Raw genomic sequence first — 14,761 nt, 5'->3', positions numbered from 1 at the left:
TGCTAGTAGGGACTGGGCTTTGCTCAGAGCAAACATTAATGATGATGCAAGAAAACCACCCAGCTCAGAGAGCACCAAGGACCCCACAGTCCTCCCCCTCCCATTCTTCTCCTCTTTGCAAAGCCTACTCCCTACTAACACTGATGATGTTACCTTGTTTGGTAATGAAACGTCTGCAAGAAAACCACCAAGCTCAGAGAGCGCCAAGTGCACCACAGTTCAACCCTGAGCTACAAATATTCTCCTTTATCACTTGGAAATGATCCAAAATTGGGGGCAGCAACTATGATGATTAAAGGCCTGGAGACTAAAACATATGAAGAATGGTTGCAGGATTTGGGAATGGCCAGTCTGGAGAAAAGAAGGACTAGGAGGGACATGATAGCAGTATTCCAATATTTGAGGGGCTGCCACAAAGAAGAGGGGGTCAACCTATTTTCCAAAGCACCAGAAGTCAGGACAAGAAACAGTGGATGGAAAGTACTCAAGGAGAGAAGCAGCCTAAAACATAGATGTTTCCTAACAGGGAGAACAATTAATCAGTGGAACAGCTTGTCTTCAGAAATTTTGGGTGCTCCAACACTGGAGGTTTTTAAGAAAAGACTGGACAGCTACCTGTTTGAAATCATATAAGGTCTCCTGCTTGAGTAGGAATCCCTATACCATCTCAAACAGGTGATTGTCCAGTCTCTTCTTAAAAACCTCCAGTGATGGAGCACCCACGATTTCTGGAGTCAAGCTGTTCCACTGGTTGATTGTCCTCACTGTCAGGAAGTTTCTCCTCAATTCCAGGTTGCTTCTCTCTTTGGTCAGTTTCCAACCATTGTTTCTCGTCCTTCCCTCTGGTGCTCTGGTGAACAACCTGCCCCCCTCTGCCTTGTGGCAGCCCCTCAGATACTGGAACACCGCTATTCCTAAGAACATCTCCCGATCTGTATTCAAAGAACCCTTTCTCTTCTTCCACTCTTTCTCAGTGTCCAGATTTCACAGCTGTAAAAAAAACATTGCGTTAACTTTTCCAGGCTTCGCTTTCATTGTGATGTCCTCCCTGATCTTGTCTACATTCGTTATGGCATTCCTCTGCAGGATGAAGACCTGATTCTATGAAAGCAAAAACAGCCAGTAGTTCTTTTTGGTAGTGTTTTCAGCATGAGTTGGAGGCAAGAATACAGTTTGGGAAATATATCAAGTTCAGAGCTACTCCTGTTTTTTAAGCGTTCCAAGTCGGCAGCCAGATGAGCCAAGACAAAGGGAAAATTGTTTGCTAAGTCGATACAGACATATAATAGCTAGCCTCTAATTGCATATATTTGCACAGTAGAAGAACAAAAACAGATGAGATCATTGGATTTTGCTGAAATAACAAAAATAACAAAAAGAAAAGCGTTGGCTTCTTTGGCGTTAAAACAGTCTCCCTAGGGCCCCGAAAGGCAGACAGGCTCCCGTTCAGGGAAACAATTGTGTCTTAAGCAACTGTTCTTATGCTCTAACTTCTCTAAGGGGCGGTAAAGGTGAATGTGAAAAGCCGTGACACGATAGCACTGTTCTAATATTTGAGGTGCAGCCCAGCACTGTGTTGGCTTTTTTGGCAGCTGCAGCACACGGCTGGCTCATATTTAAGTGATTGTCTACTAGGACTCTGAGAACCCTCTCACAGTTACTACTATTGAGCAAGGTACCCCCTATACTATACCTGTACATTTGGTTTTTCTTGCCTAAATGTAGAACCTTGCTTTTTTCACCATTCATTTTGTTAGATAGCGCCCAGTGTTCAAGTCTGTCCAGGTCCTCCTGTATCTTAAGCCTGTCTTCTGGAGTGTTGGCTGTTCCTGCCAGCTTGGTGTCATCCGCAAATTTGATGAGTTCCCCATCTATCCCCTCAGGGATAGAATCAAGATCACATGAAGGATTAATACCACTTTACAAAGCCACACTTGGAATACTGCGTCCAGTTTTGGTCACCATGATGTAAAAAAGATGCTGAGGCTCTAGAAAGAGTACAGAGAAGAGCAGCAAAGATGATTAGGGGACTGGAGGCTAAAATATATAAGAAACGGTTGCTGGAATTGGGTATGTCTAGTTTAACGAACAGAAGGACGAGGGGGGACATGATAGCAGTGTTCCACTATCTCAGGGGCTACCACAAAGAAGAGAGAGTCAAGCTATTCACCAAAGCGCCTGAAGGCAGGACAAGAAGCAACGGATGGAAACTGATCAAGGAGAGAAGCAACTTAGAACTAAGGAGAAACTTCCTGACAGTTAGAACAATTAGTGAGGGAAAAGAAGGCAGAGCAAGTAAAATCCAAAATATTGCCCCAAAGAAGAGGGAGTCAACTTATTCTCCAAAGCAGCTGAGGGCAGGACAAGAAGCAATGGATGGAAATTTATGAAGGAGAGAACCAACCTAGAAATAAGGAGAATTTTCCTGACAGTAACAACAATTAAGGGGTTGAAGACTTCCAAGGTGCTTTATAACTCTTATTGTTCTGTTATTTCTCAGACATTTTCAGACACTGTCCAGCTTCACAGTCTTCTGTAGGGAGGTTTTTTTACTCCTTGCACATGACTTGAAGAGAGAAAGTCCATGTGGGTGATTTTGAGTAGGAGTATAACTTGGGAGAAACGAATGAGGTAGTTTAATCAGAGAAACTATGACTTTATAGCTAAGAACATGCATATTCTGCTCATCCTTGGAAAGGTCTGGACCAGGTGTGTCCAATCTGCAGTCCATGAGCCACATACAATCTCTGGGCAGCTAATTATGCAGCCCCACAATATCATAAAATTTTAACATTATTATGTGCATTGATATACGTTAACTATATTAATATATTTTATATGTGACTCAAGACAATTCCTCTTTACTCAATGAATTCCCACGTCAAGAGGATACTCAGTTTTGGGAAGGCTGCATAGCACTTCTTTTGATTGACTATGTAAAATATCTCTTCTCCCTCTATATCAGGGGTCCCCAACCCCCGGTCCATGGACTGGTCCCAGTCCATGGCATGCCAGCAACTGTTCTGTAAAAACAAGCAATTCCCATCCGTGGGATGCAGGCAGCACACAAAACCACGCGCCTTCCAATCCGCGGGAAAACTTCCCACCACGTAACCGGTCCCTGGTGCCCAAAAGGTTGAGGACCTCTGCTCTATATCATAGTCAGCTCCTTGTTCTTCTCTTCAGAAGAACCCATTGTCCATTGCACAACTGGCCAAGTTCTTCATGCAACTGAGCACCTACAGGTCAGTCTCGGGCACCATCCCAACCAAGAGTGAGTTATTTCTTCCTCCTTTACATAAGAGGACATTTGATTCAGGTTGGTTTGTGCAACCATGACCTGTAACCTCTTCATGCATGACATCATCAGGTTTCTCTAATAATCTCTCCCCTCCCTGTGCTGAACAATGTTGGTAGTCTGTGGTTTCTTCCTAAATAGAGCAAAGCAACTTTAATTCAATTTTGCTCAGGAAGAGATGTTATTTTCTCAGGCCAAGATCCCATCTGGCACATTTCTACGTTCACATTACAACAGGATGAATGGAACCTACATACCATGTCCTGCAGAAGGCTCTCCAGGAAGCAGATGGGAGCTGTTCTTTCTTCCTTCACAGTTAACTAAGCTTCAGCATAGCCTTCCAAAGCTAGGAGTCCTCCCAAGGCATTGGACCATAACTCCCATCATCCTGTCAGCAGGAACCTCCGGTGTTAACCGAATAACATAATAGAGTAATAATAAAGTTGGAAGGGACCTTGGAAGCCTTCTAGTCCATTCTCCTGGTCATGCAGGAAACCCTATATCATTACAGATGAATGGCTGTCCAATCTCTTCTTTAAAAAATCTCCAGTCATAGAGCACCCACAACTTCTGAAGACAAGTTGTTCTAGACAGTAATTGGTATTACTGTCTAGAAATTTCTCCTTGGTTCCAGATTGGTTCTCTCCTTGATTAGTTTTCATCCATTACTTCTTGTTCTGCTTCAGGTGCTTTGGAGAATAGGTTATTAGGAATAATGAATAGTATAGTCCCGTTTAGCTAGAAGATACTTACACTACTTACCTACTCGGTATTTTAGGTATTCCTTATGTAGAGTGTTCTGACGCCTTTCAGATATTTGGACTATAAACCCTAGTTTTGTGGGTCTTGTGTTCCAAGATATCTGAAGGACAAACAGTTGCCCCAAACGAATGGAAATCTTGATTTTCCCAATTCAACTTTTACAAAAGGGGAACACCAAAAAGAATTTGCTTTATGCATTCAACTATAGTCAAGCACTCTTAAGATTAACTCCCTTCCAGCCCTATGATTCTATATTCTACAGAATATATCCTGTCTTCATAACAGTCATCTGGGGACAGGATTTGTGTTAGAGGTTTTAGAAACCGCACAACATTAGTTCTGAACTCATGCGAGATTTCATGCAAAATACCAAAAACACCCATTGAAAACGGGGGTTGATGTACTGTTTCTGTCCAAGTGTAATGAATTTCAGGCAGTCTGGGTGCCACATTTCTGCTCCTTAGTTCAGCATAGAAAGTAGAAGTCAGAAAAGACCTTTAAGAAGGTGCCTTAGAAAGAGACTTTTGGACGATTACAAAACTTTATTGGCAAGGGTTCAAGCACAGCCATCTGGGCAGCTTGCAAAGAGACTGCGATGCTTCTCAGATGCTTCACCTTGTTCATTTTTGGCCCGTCCCAGCTACTCCCCCAGTAGCTATGTCATTTCAGTCTGGTCCTGTGCTTTGCATTGCTCTCCTAACTAGTTTCCTGTGCAAGTGAATTTTTGAATCATGGAAGGCAGCAGCTACGGGGGCTAAGTTGTTGATCGATGTGGGAGTTCGCATCTGCCAACTCTGTTTAGCGCAGCTGGGAAGCGCTTTGGCAGATGTGAGCTGTGGTGGGGGTGGAAACTGGAACCTTGTGTTCCCTTTTGTACAAAGTGATTTCACCTTCTCCTGTGTTGCTAAACTAACATCATGCCAGCCAAAGCAACCATTATTGGGGAATAAACATGTTTAAGATGTATACTCTTTCCTCTCCACCGAGGCATACGGCTGGAATGCTTTTCACTCATTTTGGCAAAAATGGTCAAGATGTCTTAGCAGGGTGTAATGCAACTTTCACCAGATTATGCCCTCCAGATGTTTTATGTTACAGCCCCCGTCATCCTTGGGGGGGACTAACCTCAATAGAGATAATCCTCGACTTACAACAGTTTAGTGACCATTTGAAATGACAACGGCAGTGAAAAAAAGGAAGTATTTTCAGTGCCGTATTTCACACATGCTCTCCATGGTCACGCGATCAAAATTCAGACCCTTGGTCACTGGCTCGTATTTATGACTGCTGCAGTATTCTGGGGTCACGTGATCCTTTTTTGTGACCTTCTCACAAGCAAAGTCACTGGGGAAGCCAGATTCACCTAACAACCATGTTTCAGACTTAACGACTTCAGCGATTCACTGGACAAGAAAGGCCGTAAAATGGGGCAAAACTCACTTAACTGTCTCGCTTAACAGCAGAAATGTTGGACTCAATGGTGGGCGTAATTTGAAGATGTCATTTGCTTTGTGATATTAGGCACCAGGTGCATAACAGCAGCTTAACACAAGGGACATCAGTTGGCCCAGACTGCAGAAATCACAATAATACTTTCACGGGTTTGGGGTGTCAGTACGGTGGCAGACGACGTGTCACAATGCAAGCCATTCAGTTCTGTGTTGAAGTGCTGAGCTAGCTGTATTTTAATATTCACCATTGGAATCTATTCTATGAATCCTCTTCCTTTTTCCAGATTGGTTTATTGTTTTCATTTTTTGTTTTCAATTTTATTTTTTTTATAATGGGAGAAGTTCAACATTTTGCACAACTCCAGAAAATGGATTACTTCAGGGACCAGAATGAGCATTTTATGCAAATGCCGCAGACTGAGCAATAGACTGCAGTAGCTCTAAATGCATCTGTTTCATCCTTTTGCATCCTCATGAATGAAAAAGAAACGTGTCTTGGCCTTTAACAGCACTGTTTTGTCCCCCACCAAACTCCTTGCAGCTTTTAGAGGCAAACATTTTTTGAATGATCTTCCACCCCTTTAAGTGAAGAATTTTGTCATGAAAGTTACTTGAAAGACAGATTATGGTCATCCTTTATTGAAACTTTATGTAAAAATTTATATACATATATACAGGGTTGAGAAGCCCTTAGGTCTATCCTTTTGCTCGTTCTGCTTTTTCTTTTTCTGTTGTTTTTTTTACCTTCGGTTCAGATAAACAAAGGGAAGCATTTAAAAATGAAGAACTGAAGGAAAGCTTTTTTTAAAAAAATGAAATATATGGTTCAGTCCATGTAACACACTAGTCTGGTGACACAGATTTTCATACTGGCTTGGTTCAGACATTATGCTAAGACAAGGGTTGGGTTCCTGATACCGTAGAACATTAAATCCTAAACTCTCCCCCTCTCCTGTTGCTTTACAAACTGGTTTGAGTTTTTTCAGAACTTTTGACAGCTCACGAAAGTCGCTAACTTGACTTGATCAGTGGAAAATTGGAAGAGGTCAACCACGTCTCGTGGCTGTCAACTTGCACAAATCCAGGGATGTTGGAGAGAGGATGAAAAAAAAAAAAACTCAAAATGGTCATTGCAATCATGTGACTGAAACCTGCATTCCATTATACCTAGCCTTATTTATTCAATGAATCCATTTTCTAGTATGGCACAATTTCCCGCAGGAATGATAAACTAACCAGATGGGATTTGCATAACTCCTCACCCCTCTCAAAACTAACACTAAAACCCAGAGCCTTAGACGGGTTACTACAGAGAGGGTCTCAAAATCCAATGCCATCAAAGTCCTATTTTGGGGCTTCAATCGTGGGGTTGAAGTTACTATCTTGACTTTTGGATTCCCCCTAATAAATGCCCTGGAAATAATTCAGACTTTTGTGCTAATGGAGGCAATCAGCAAGCAGAAAACAATCCAGAGAGCCTTTTAGCACATATTCAGAAGCCTTTCTGTGGACAAAAAGGACTGAAACATTCCTTAAGTCCTGGGAAGGGAGACGGTATGAAGAAGAGACCCAGCCTGGCTCTCCCCCCCCCCCCCCGCCCGGGCTCAGTGGAGGTTTAAAGGGAAGGGGAAATAAAACACAATCCAAGATAGGCCTCTCTCCATAAAAGCAAAGGTCTGGTCTTCTGGTAGTGTTTCCTGATCTCGTTTATCCCAGACAGATCACATCAATCACACAAAGGGTGAATCAGACTTCCAATCTTCCTAGAGATTGTTTCCTAGCTTTTTTTTTTTTTAACCTAGACGCTAAGAAACACAGGCCAGAGAAGAAAGCAGAGGAGGAAGATAAAACAAGAGGAACTTCATCAGGCAGTTCACGGCCTCTTCCATTTCTGGCAAATGAAAAACAGCTTCCTTCCTGCAGATGGTTTTCATGGACAAAGTGCTCGGCGGCCTTTAAACGTACACAGGGGTCTCCACAGGGTGCGGTCAAAAGCATCAAGTAACAGCCGTCGGGGGTGCAAACATCTGTCGCTGTAGAAGACTTGCTCAGGGTGCTTCACCCACAGTGGCCCAACTCAACTTTGCTAACCTGAGAGTATCTCCCGAAGTCAGTTTTGTGCTTCTAAGTGTGAGTTCCTCTGCAAGCCGCACCAGGAGTAAGTACCCGGTGGCTGCGTTCACACAACCCCGAAGCAGCTCAGGTAAAGACTGAGCAACCGACGTAACTAAGCGAGCTTAGTGTTTACCGCAGTTAGGTTTTCAAAGCTTAGCAATTTGGATAGACGCAGCCTTTGGGCCGAGTTAATATGTCAACCTCGAAAAAGGCTGATTCCTTAACCAGCTAAAATGTGTCGTCTGAATCCAGGTAGCTTGATTATCATTATTGCTCTCAAATGGCATAAATGTTTCCAGCCTGATCATTTCATTACACACATATACACTTTAAATGAGAGCAAGTGGGTTTTTTTTTTTTTCCTTCTCTCCCTTTCGTCACATGCATGAAACACAATGTGGTTTTCCAAGGATGGCCTGCGACCCAGTGGCAGATCCAGGAAATCGTGGATGGATCGCATCAAGGAGGTCATGGAATGCCTTGGCGTCACCTCTGAAGGCGCCCTGGATCAAGCCAACTTTGCCAACGAGCAGACCCTGCGCAGGAATAACGCTAGGAGGAAGAGGCGGCCTTGCAAAATTAAAAACAGGGTTAAGAACAAGCCTAAGTGTAGCAGACACTTCAGAAATATATGAAGTTTCTTCTTTAAAGGCTAACAGTCTCTGTTCTGCCACCCTTTTGTCTCTGAAGATCTTTTGGAGGTCTTTTTTGGTGAGGTCTTTAGCAGGCCAAGGAAGGGGCAGTTCTCCTCATCTGAGTCTTTTTTTTTTTTTTTTTTTGCAGAAACTACCAATTCAAATGTCTAAGGAATCAGGAAAGATTAAGGCAACTGAAACGTTCCTGTCACGCATGCCCATCACCACCATGCCCATCACCACCACGTTCTGCTCTTCAGGATGGTGGGATTCACAAACACTGAACGTCTCTCCCTGTTAAGGCACCTGGTGAAGATCATCAGCCCTACCCCCCTGCATCTCCCCCCCCCCCAGAGTGTCATTGCTTGAAATCAAAAATCCGGTTCCAGTAGTAGAGGAAAGCTGGAGAGTTGCTAGTCCCTATGATAACCAGCAGCAGCAGGTAGAGACTCATCATCACCGCAAAACGATGTTTGGAGAGCCACGACTGGCTGGAAAGTCTATGGGGGAAAAGAATGCAGAGCGTCACTGCAGCCTTCCAGCAAATATAGCCCTAGATTGGGCTGATACAGGCAAAAGATTTCTTCTTCCCATATTTGGGCTGACAGGGTGCATAAAAAAAAAACCCCTCTCAAGACATAAATATGCATACTGTACATATACATGCATACATTAGCTTCCATGAAGAAGGTTACAGCTGCCCTGGGGGCATACTTTCATTTTAGCAGTCATAAGGACTAGGAGCTTGTCTTAAAGCAGGGAGAGGAAACCCGATGCCTTGAAAGCTCAGTTCTGCAGCCAGGTTTCTTCAGCTGCCTGACAACTCTACCACCATTATGGTTTCCCCTGCCTCTTTTGCTGTGGCTCTTACTTTGGCTCCTTCCTGCTGTTTTGAATTTTTGAACCACGGGGAGAGGAAAACCTTCAGACATGCCCTGAAGCACCTTCACTCCTGGGAGAGTGAGCTGCGCAAGGCGGGAGAAAGGGACACTCACCTTCGGTGCTGCCTCTGTGAATATATTAGCAAATATTTCACCCGTATCAGCTGATTGTTTGTAACGACAAAATATTTCTGAGGAACGTCACCCCCTTCGCTGTTCTTCACCCTGGCCCTTTTCCTGTCAATTTCTTTGGAGTCTGCCCCAAAAAAAAAAGGGGGGGGAGTAAGGTTCTCTTTGAAACTGAGATTCTGAGAAAAGCAACCAAGATACTCACGTGCAAGGAACGGTTTGATTCAGGGCCGCGGTGCAAGTTGGACAGAAAGTCCAAAACAGTTGTGGTTCTTTAGCCACACTGAACACAAGGTCCTGGCTGAGCAGAGCATTGCAAAAGGAAGGGGCAGGATGGATCCCTGGCACGTGTATTCCCAGCACACAAACGCCTAAATCCAGATCAGCAGATCACTATGGCTGTATTCAGTTGCCACCATTAGGCAAATCCCAGAGGGCCATTAAGCATCCTGTTACCAAGCTCCAGAAATCAGGAGCCCAGCGAGTTCAAATAAATATATAGGTTTATTGCAGGCTTTAAGCCGTCTACAAGAATCTGAACTACTAACAGTCAAGGCAAATTGGTGGTAGATAAAGAATTCAAGAAGGGCCGGACTTAAGATCTCTTGTGGACACGAAGAGACTCGAGACTAGTGACACACCTGACCCCTCCCTTGGGTTCAGCCTGATCATCTCCTACAGATGTTACGTGTGTCAATTTCCTGCCAGCTTCTCCATTGACTTTGCATGTAGGAAGCCAGAAATGAAGGCCACGCTCAAAGGACCACTGGGACTGCTGGGACCATTTTAAGTAGAAGGACCATCCATAGGTCCCTGGTTCAGCATCACTATAGCTTACAATGGAGGCTGAAGAACTAGTTACTGAAAAAGGACTATCTATACAACCGAGAGGGCTCTAAGTTGTGGGGGGGAACCTCCTTACTGAGACTCACCTTTTTTCTTCACTTGGCACTTGACATCCGGGTGATCAATGACCTCGCAAACCGCGACACAGCTGAGAATCGGGCCCATTGCGCTTCGCTGCCAGCCCAGGCTATGCGGGCTGTAGAGAAGGGCCAGACTTAAGTCGCTGGTCAGGTAGGTGCCTTCCCCAAACAAGGAGGTCTGAAAAACAACGGAAAGGTCTCCATCTCCTTGACCAAAGAGCAATTCTAGGGCTCTTTATTTTATTCCTGGAAATTTTTAATTTTTTTTTTTTTTTGTATATTCCAGTGACCACATGCCCTTTACTACACAGGACGATGTAATAAATTTATTATCTTGGTTTTGCTCTTTCAAATTTTCCTCGGTTGTTCAGTGAACCACTGCAGTGGATCAGTTAGTAACCCGGATTGACTTTGGACAAAAAGGGATCACGTGACCTTGGAACACAGCAACGGTCCTAAGTACATGCCAGTTGCCAATTCTCTGAATTTTGATCACCTGACCCTGGGGAGTGCTGCTAAGGCCGTAACTGTGAAAAATGGCCATTTTTTTCCCCCAGCGCCGTTGTAACTTCGAAGAGTCGTTATGTGAACCGACGTAAGTTGAGGACCACCTGTGTAAGGGAAGATAGGACCTTTGCACAGAGGCCAGCTGCCCACCTTTCTTAAAGTAAGATTCGCCCCTTTTTCAGGACATTTGGGAATCCCAGGGATTCCAGATGGCTGGCCAGTTGCTCGCCTCACTTAAAGTGAATTTGACAATCCACTCCCTCACCTGGACTTCCCAGAGGTCTCAACCGCAGACCATGGGTCTCGGGCTGTGGGAGGCTCTGTCAGCTTTGCAAGGTAGTCCAGGCAGGAAGCACGCCAAGGTGTACTCATTCTACTTTATTGTAAGGTTACATTCACAGAATCTTGCAAGTCTGAAAGTCCATCTGCCCCCTTTACTGTCCAAGAAATTAGAGTGGGTGTCTTCTCAAGAGGTTTGCCCCACACACACACACACACACACACACACACCATTCCTTCTGCAGGCTAAACTGCTTCTTATCCACTGTTCTCCAACTATGGGCCTTCCCCATTTCCCAAGATCATGTCCACTTACTATTACAGTAGTCCTTGACTTAACAACAAGTCCATTTATTGACCGTACCAAAGTTACAACAGCACTGGAAAAAAAACATGGCTTATGGCCGGTTTTCACACTTACCGACTGTTGTGGCCTCTCCACGGCCACCTGATCAAAATGCAGATGTTTGGCAACTGACTCATATCTGTGACGGCTGCAGTGTCCTGGAGTGACCTTTTTTTTGTGACCGCCTGTCAAGCAAAAATCAAGGGGGAAGCCAGATTCGCTTAACGATGGTGTTACTAACTTAACAATTGCAGTGATTCACTTAACGGCTGTGGCAAAAAAAGGTCGTAAAATGGGGCGAAACTCACTTAACAACTTAGCAACGTAAATTTCGGAGTCCATTGTCAAGGACTACCTGTATGTCTTCCCAAAGAGCTGTCTGGTTTGCTAACCTAACAGAGGGGATGCTGGCCCAGAGATGCTTCTGGAGTGACCACCATCAGCCTCCCTGTCTCTCTTCCTTGGGTGGGAACCAAGCTCACTTCTTACCCTGTTCAGGTGGCACTGCAGGCCGTTGTGCATGATGGAATGGAAGTTCTCCAAGCGGCTCCCATGGAAGGCGTAGATGAGGTCTCTCCCCGCCTGAGTGTCCTCAAATTTGGCATTCATTTCTTCGCAGTAGGTGATTTCAAAGAGGAAGTCTGGCACCGGGACAGGCATGCTGGGAGCTCCCGCCAGTTCCTGGATCTTCTCGTACTGGAAGAACATCAAAATAGAGGGGAGTTATTTACACGGAACATCTATTTCACGTGTGCTTTTAAGCCCTTTTGAGCTTCAAGGTCTTCAGATTGCACCCAAAGGAAGGAGACACAGATCTGTATCCCCTCCCAAAAACTGGAGGGGGGAGGAATGGTTATTGGGGCCGTGAGAAGAGCATGTCAAGGACTGATGGTCAAGATAGACAGTGACATCCTTCTTGGTGTCCTTGACACCTTGCTTGCACCTCATTGTCCCAAAGTTGGACAGGACATCCAATCTCTGCTCTTCTTAAAAGCAATGCTATGCAAATCCTTTTGCTATTGTTTCTGCAACTGGTGCTGATGGCTACAGCCCACGCCCAGGGCTTAATTTTTCACTAAAATCCTAAAGGCAGAATAATTTTTTGGGCGGCTATTTCTTTGCAAAATAAAAAAAGTGTGTGTGGGGGGAAATAAACAATTCAACTTTTCCCAGATGAATTTCGGCTCTCAAAATAAACCCTTCATCTGAATTCTCTGAGTTGGATCTCTCATCTTCCATCCAGGAAATTCTCACCTTGGTTTTGCTGATGGCATGGATGCACCAGGCCTTAGAGGCCAGGATCCAGTGGAGCAGCTCCAAGTTTCTTTGGTCAGGATTTTGGGGAGAATCCAAGAGTTCTTGCAGGCTCCCTAATGCACTTGTATCTGCAAGCTGAGAGAGGAACACGGGAAAGGGATGGGTTGAGCTTTTCTACATGATCTCACGCTTCAAGAGCCCTCCAGTGGCTCAAATAAGTAATATTGGACTGGACCAGAAGGAGCACAACCTGCATCTGCTCATGCTCAGAAGACCATCAGCTTGTGAGGTTTGATCCGCAAGTTCTGACTCTCCAGGGACCCTCCCGGCCTGTGCCCACCGCTATCTCTGACCGACAGGGTGGGGGAAACTCACCAGAGCCTCAAAATCCTTGCTGTCCTCCGAGGCGTAGTGTCCTGGGAAAGGCCGGAGAACCGAGTCCCGCTTGTAGCTCTGCAGGGCAGAGGCAAAAAGGCTGCATTTCAGGTCTGCGGCCAAGAGGTCCTTCCGGATGATCTCTCGCACCCCTTCTGCGGTGGGGACAGCCTCGTCGGTGCTTGGGGCCGGCATCCCCAGGAGGCCCTGCTGAGGAGGAGGAGGAGGAGGAGGAGAAGGGGGTCAGCACAGAAGGCAGGCTGCATTCAGTACCCCTCCCCACCCCAGCAATGGGGATGGGGGGGGCAGCCCAGCCCTTTCCAAACAATTCCTGGACCCATTAAAGGTCCCTCATTACTACTACTACTACTACTATTATTATTATTTTGGTCATGTTTATGCAGTGTATATTGGAGGTGGTTATCCTTTGAGGGCTGTATGCAACGAAATCTCATTTTAAGTTATTAATGTGCATTTAAAGAGACAATAAAGTTATTATTCTATTCTATTCCTGGTCATCACATCCATGACAGAGAGAGAGTTTTTATTTCCCCCACCCGCCAATAGCCCCCGCCGTTTATTTATATATGTGTGTGTATGTGTGTGTGTGTGTGTGTGTGTGTGTGTGGGTCTTTGGTTATTCGGGTTTTTCTCCCATGTAAAATTGGAAGTGTCTTGGCGACGTTTTGACGAAGTCTCATTCGTCATCTTCAGGTTGGTGCTTTCGGCTTCGTGCTTCTTTACGTGGGAGAAAACCCGAATAACCAAAGACCTACATACAAACACCCGCGAAAAACCTCAGAAATATATATATATATATATAAAGACCTACATACAAATACCCGCGAAAACCTCAGAAAACAAATATATATATATATATATATATCTATATATATATATATATATATATATATATATATATATATATATATATATATATATATATATATACACATACATATACATATACATATATATATATACATATACATATATATATAAAGCCAACTGACAGGTCGGCATTCAACAGGTAAGGCTGTGCCCCCCCCCTCCCTGCTGCATCTAATCCCCACCCATCATTGCTCGGGGCTATCAGCATCTGAAGGTTTCCTGCCTCCCTCCCCGCAGCTCTGCAAGACTTACACCCTCGAGACCAGAAAGAAATCCAACCGGTCGAGTCTCTATTGGCACGTCTTCCCCTGCCGAACTTCTGCCAGTCGGTGGCTGGGTTCACAGGCTGCCTGCCGGACTCCTTGTCCCCGTGTGGAGGACCGGGGTCTCCCCTCTCCCACCGCCCACACTCCGGTCTCCCCCAGCCCGTCCGGGGCAGCAACTCGCTTTGACTTGGAAGAGGCAGAGCGCTTCCCTTCCAGGATCATCCCAGGTGCCTACTGAGCATGCGCGGTAAATCTCAGCCACGCTCACTAACAGCTGTTGAAGAAACACGCCCCTTTAGGAGCCTGCGCAGTCGTGCCAACTGAAGCCTCCCGAGCGCCCTTCCCGGCCTTCCCTCCCTCCGCATTCCGAGCATGCTCGCTACAGGATTATCCCGACGGAGGGCAGCCTCAGGCATGCGCAGTAGCAGCAGCTGAAGCGCCAAGGTGGGGAAGGCCCCTTGACTCTGCGCATGCTCAGGAGCAGCGAGTAAAACCGCTTTTGACCCGTTTTGCTTTGCTTTCACGTGGACGGGGTCGCCTCCCGCTTGTAGGTTGCAGCCGATGGACTGCATTAACTCATGGTTGATTTTAACCATGGTTTGTTGAGTGCACCCCAGCTGCCAGGGTCACACATAACGCAAAG

General features: G+C 45.3%; 2 protein-coding genes across 8 annotated transcripts in view; one reads left to right on the top strand and one right to left on the bottom strand.

Moving 5' to 3' along the window:
• Positions 1 to 14,761, top strand: part of MTFMT (mitochondrial methionyl-tRNA formyltransferase) — a 41,504-nt gene that overhangs the window by 19,753 nt on the left and 6,990 nt on the right. For 4 of the 6 annotated variants that reach the window (XM_039358869.1, XM_039358874.1, XM_039358876.1 and 1 more), the window contains exon 9: positions 7,314 to 8,402. The exons of 1 other annotated variant lie outside the window; for it this stretch is intronic. In XM_039358869.1, coding sequence (XP_039214803.1) covers positions 7,314 to 7,550 — 237 coding nt within the window. In that variant the 3' untranslated portion in view covers positions 7,551 to 8,402. One more of the 6 variants, XM_039358871.1, reaches the window with a different exon arrangement.
• On the bottom strand, positions 8,599 to 14,325 carry PARP16 (poly(ADP-ribose) polymerase family member 16). Of its 2 annotated transcripts, none has more exons than XM_039358877.1 (7): positions 14,105 to 14,325; positions 12,962 to 13,171; positions 12,584 to 12,721; positions 11,819 to 12,025; positions 10,204 to 10,375; positions 9,257 to 9,398; positions 8,599 to 8,761 (listed from the first exon to the last, which is right to left on the bottom strand). In XM_039358877.1, exons 2-7 carry the CDS (start codon positions 13,154 to 13,156, stop codon positions 8,620 to 8,622), a joined length of 996 nt encoding a protein of 331 aa, XP_039214811.1. In that variant the 5' UTR covers positions 13,157 to 13,171; positions 14,105 to 14,325; the 3' UTR covers positions 8,599 to 8,619. The 2 variants fall into 2 exon arrangements, with proteins under 2 accessions (XP_039214811.1, XP_039214812.1); XM_039358878.1 differs by having other exon boundaries at positions 12,962 to 13,168; positions 14,105 to 14,324.

The sequence above is a fragment of the Crotalus tigris genome, unplaced genomic scaffold (genome assembly GCF_016545835.1).
Source record: "Crotalus tigris isolate CLP2741 ecotype Arizona unplaced genomic scaffold, ASM1654583v1 scf7180000019068.10715455, whole genome shotgun sequence".
Classification (NCBI taxonomy): Eukaryota; Metazoa; Chordata; class Lepidosauria; order Squamata; family Viperidae; genus Crotalus; species Crotalus tigris.
This window is presented reverse-complemented; position numbering and strand designations above follow the sequence as displayed.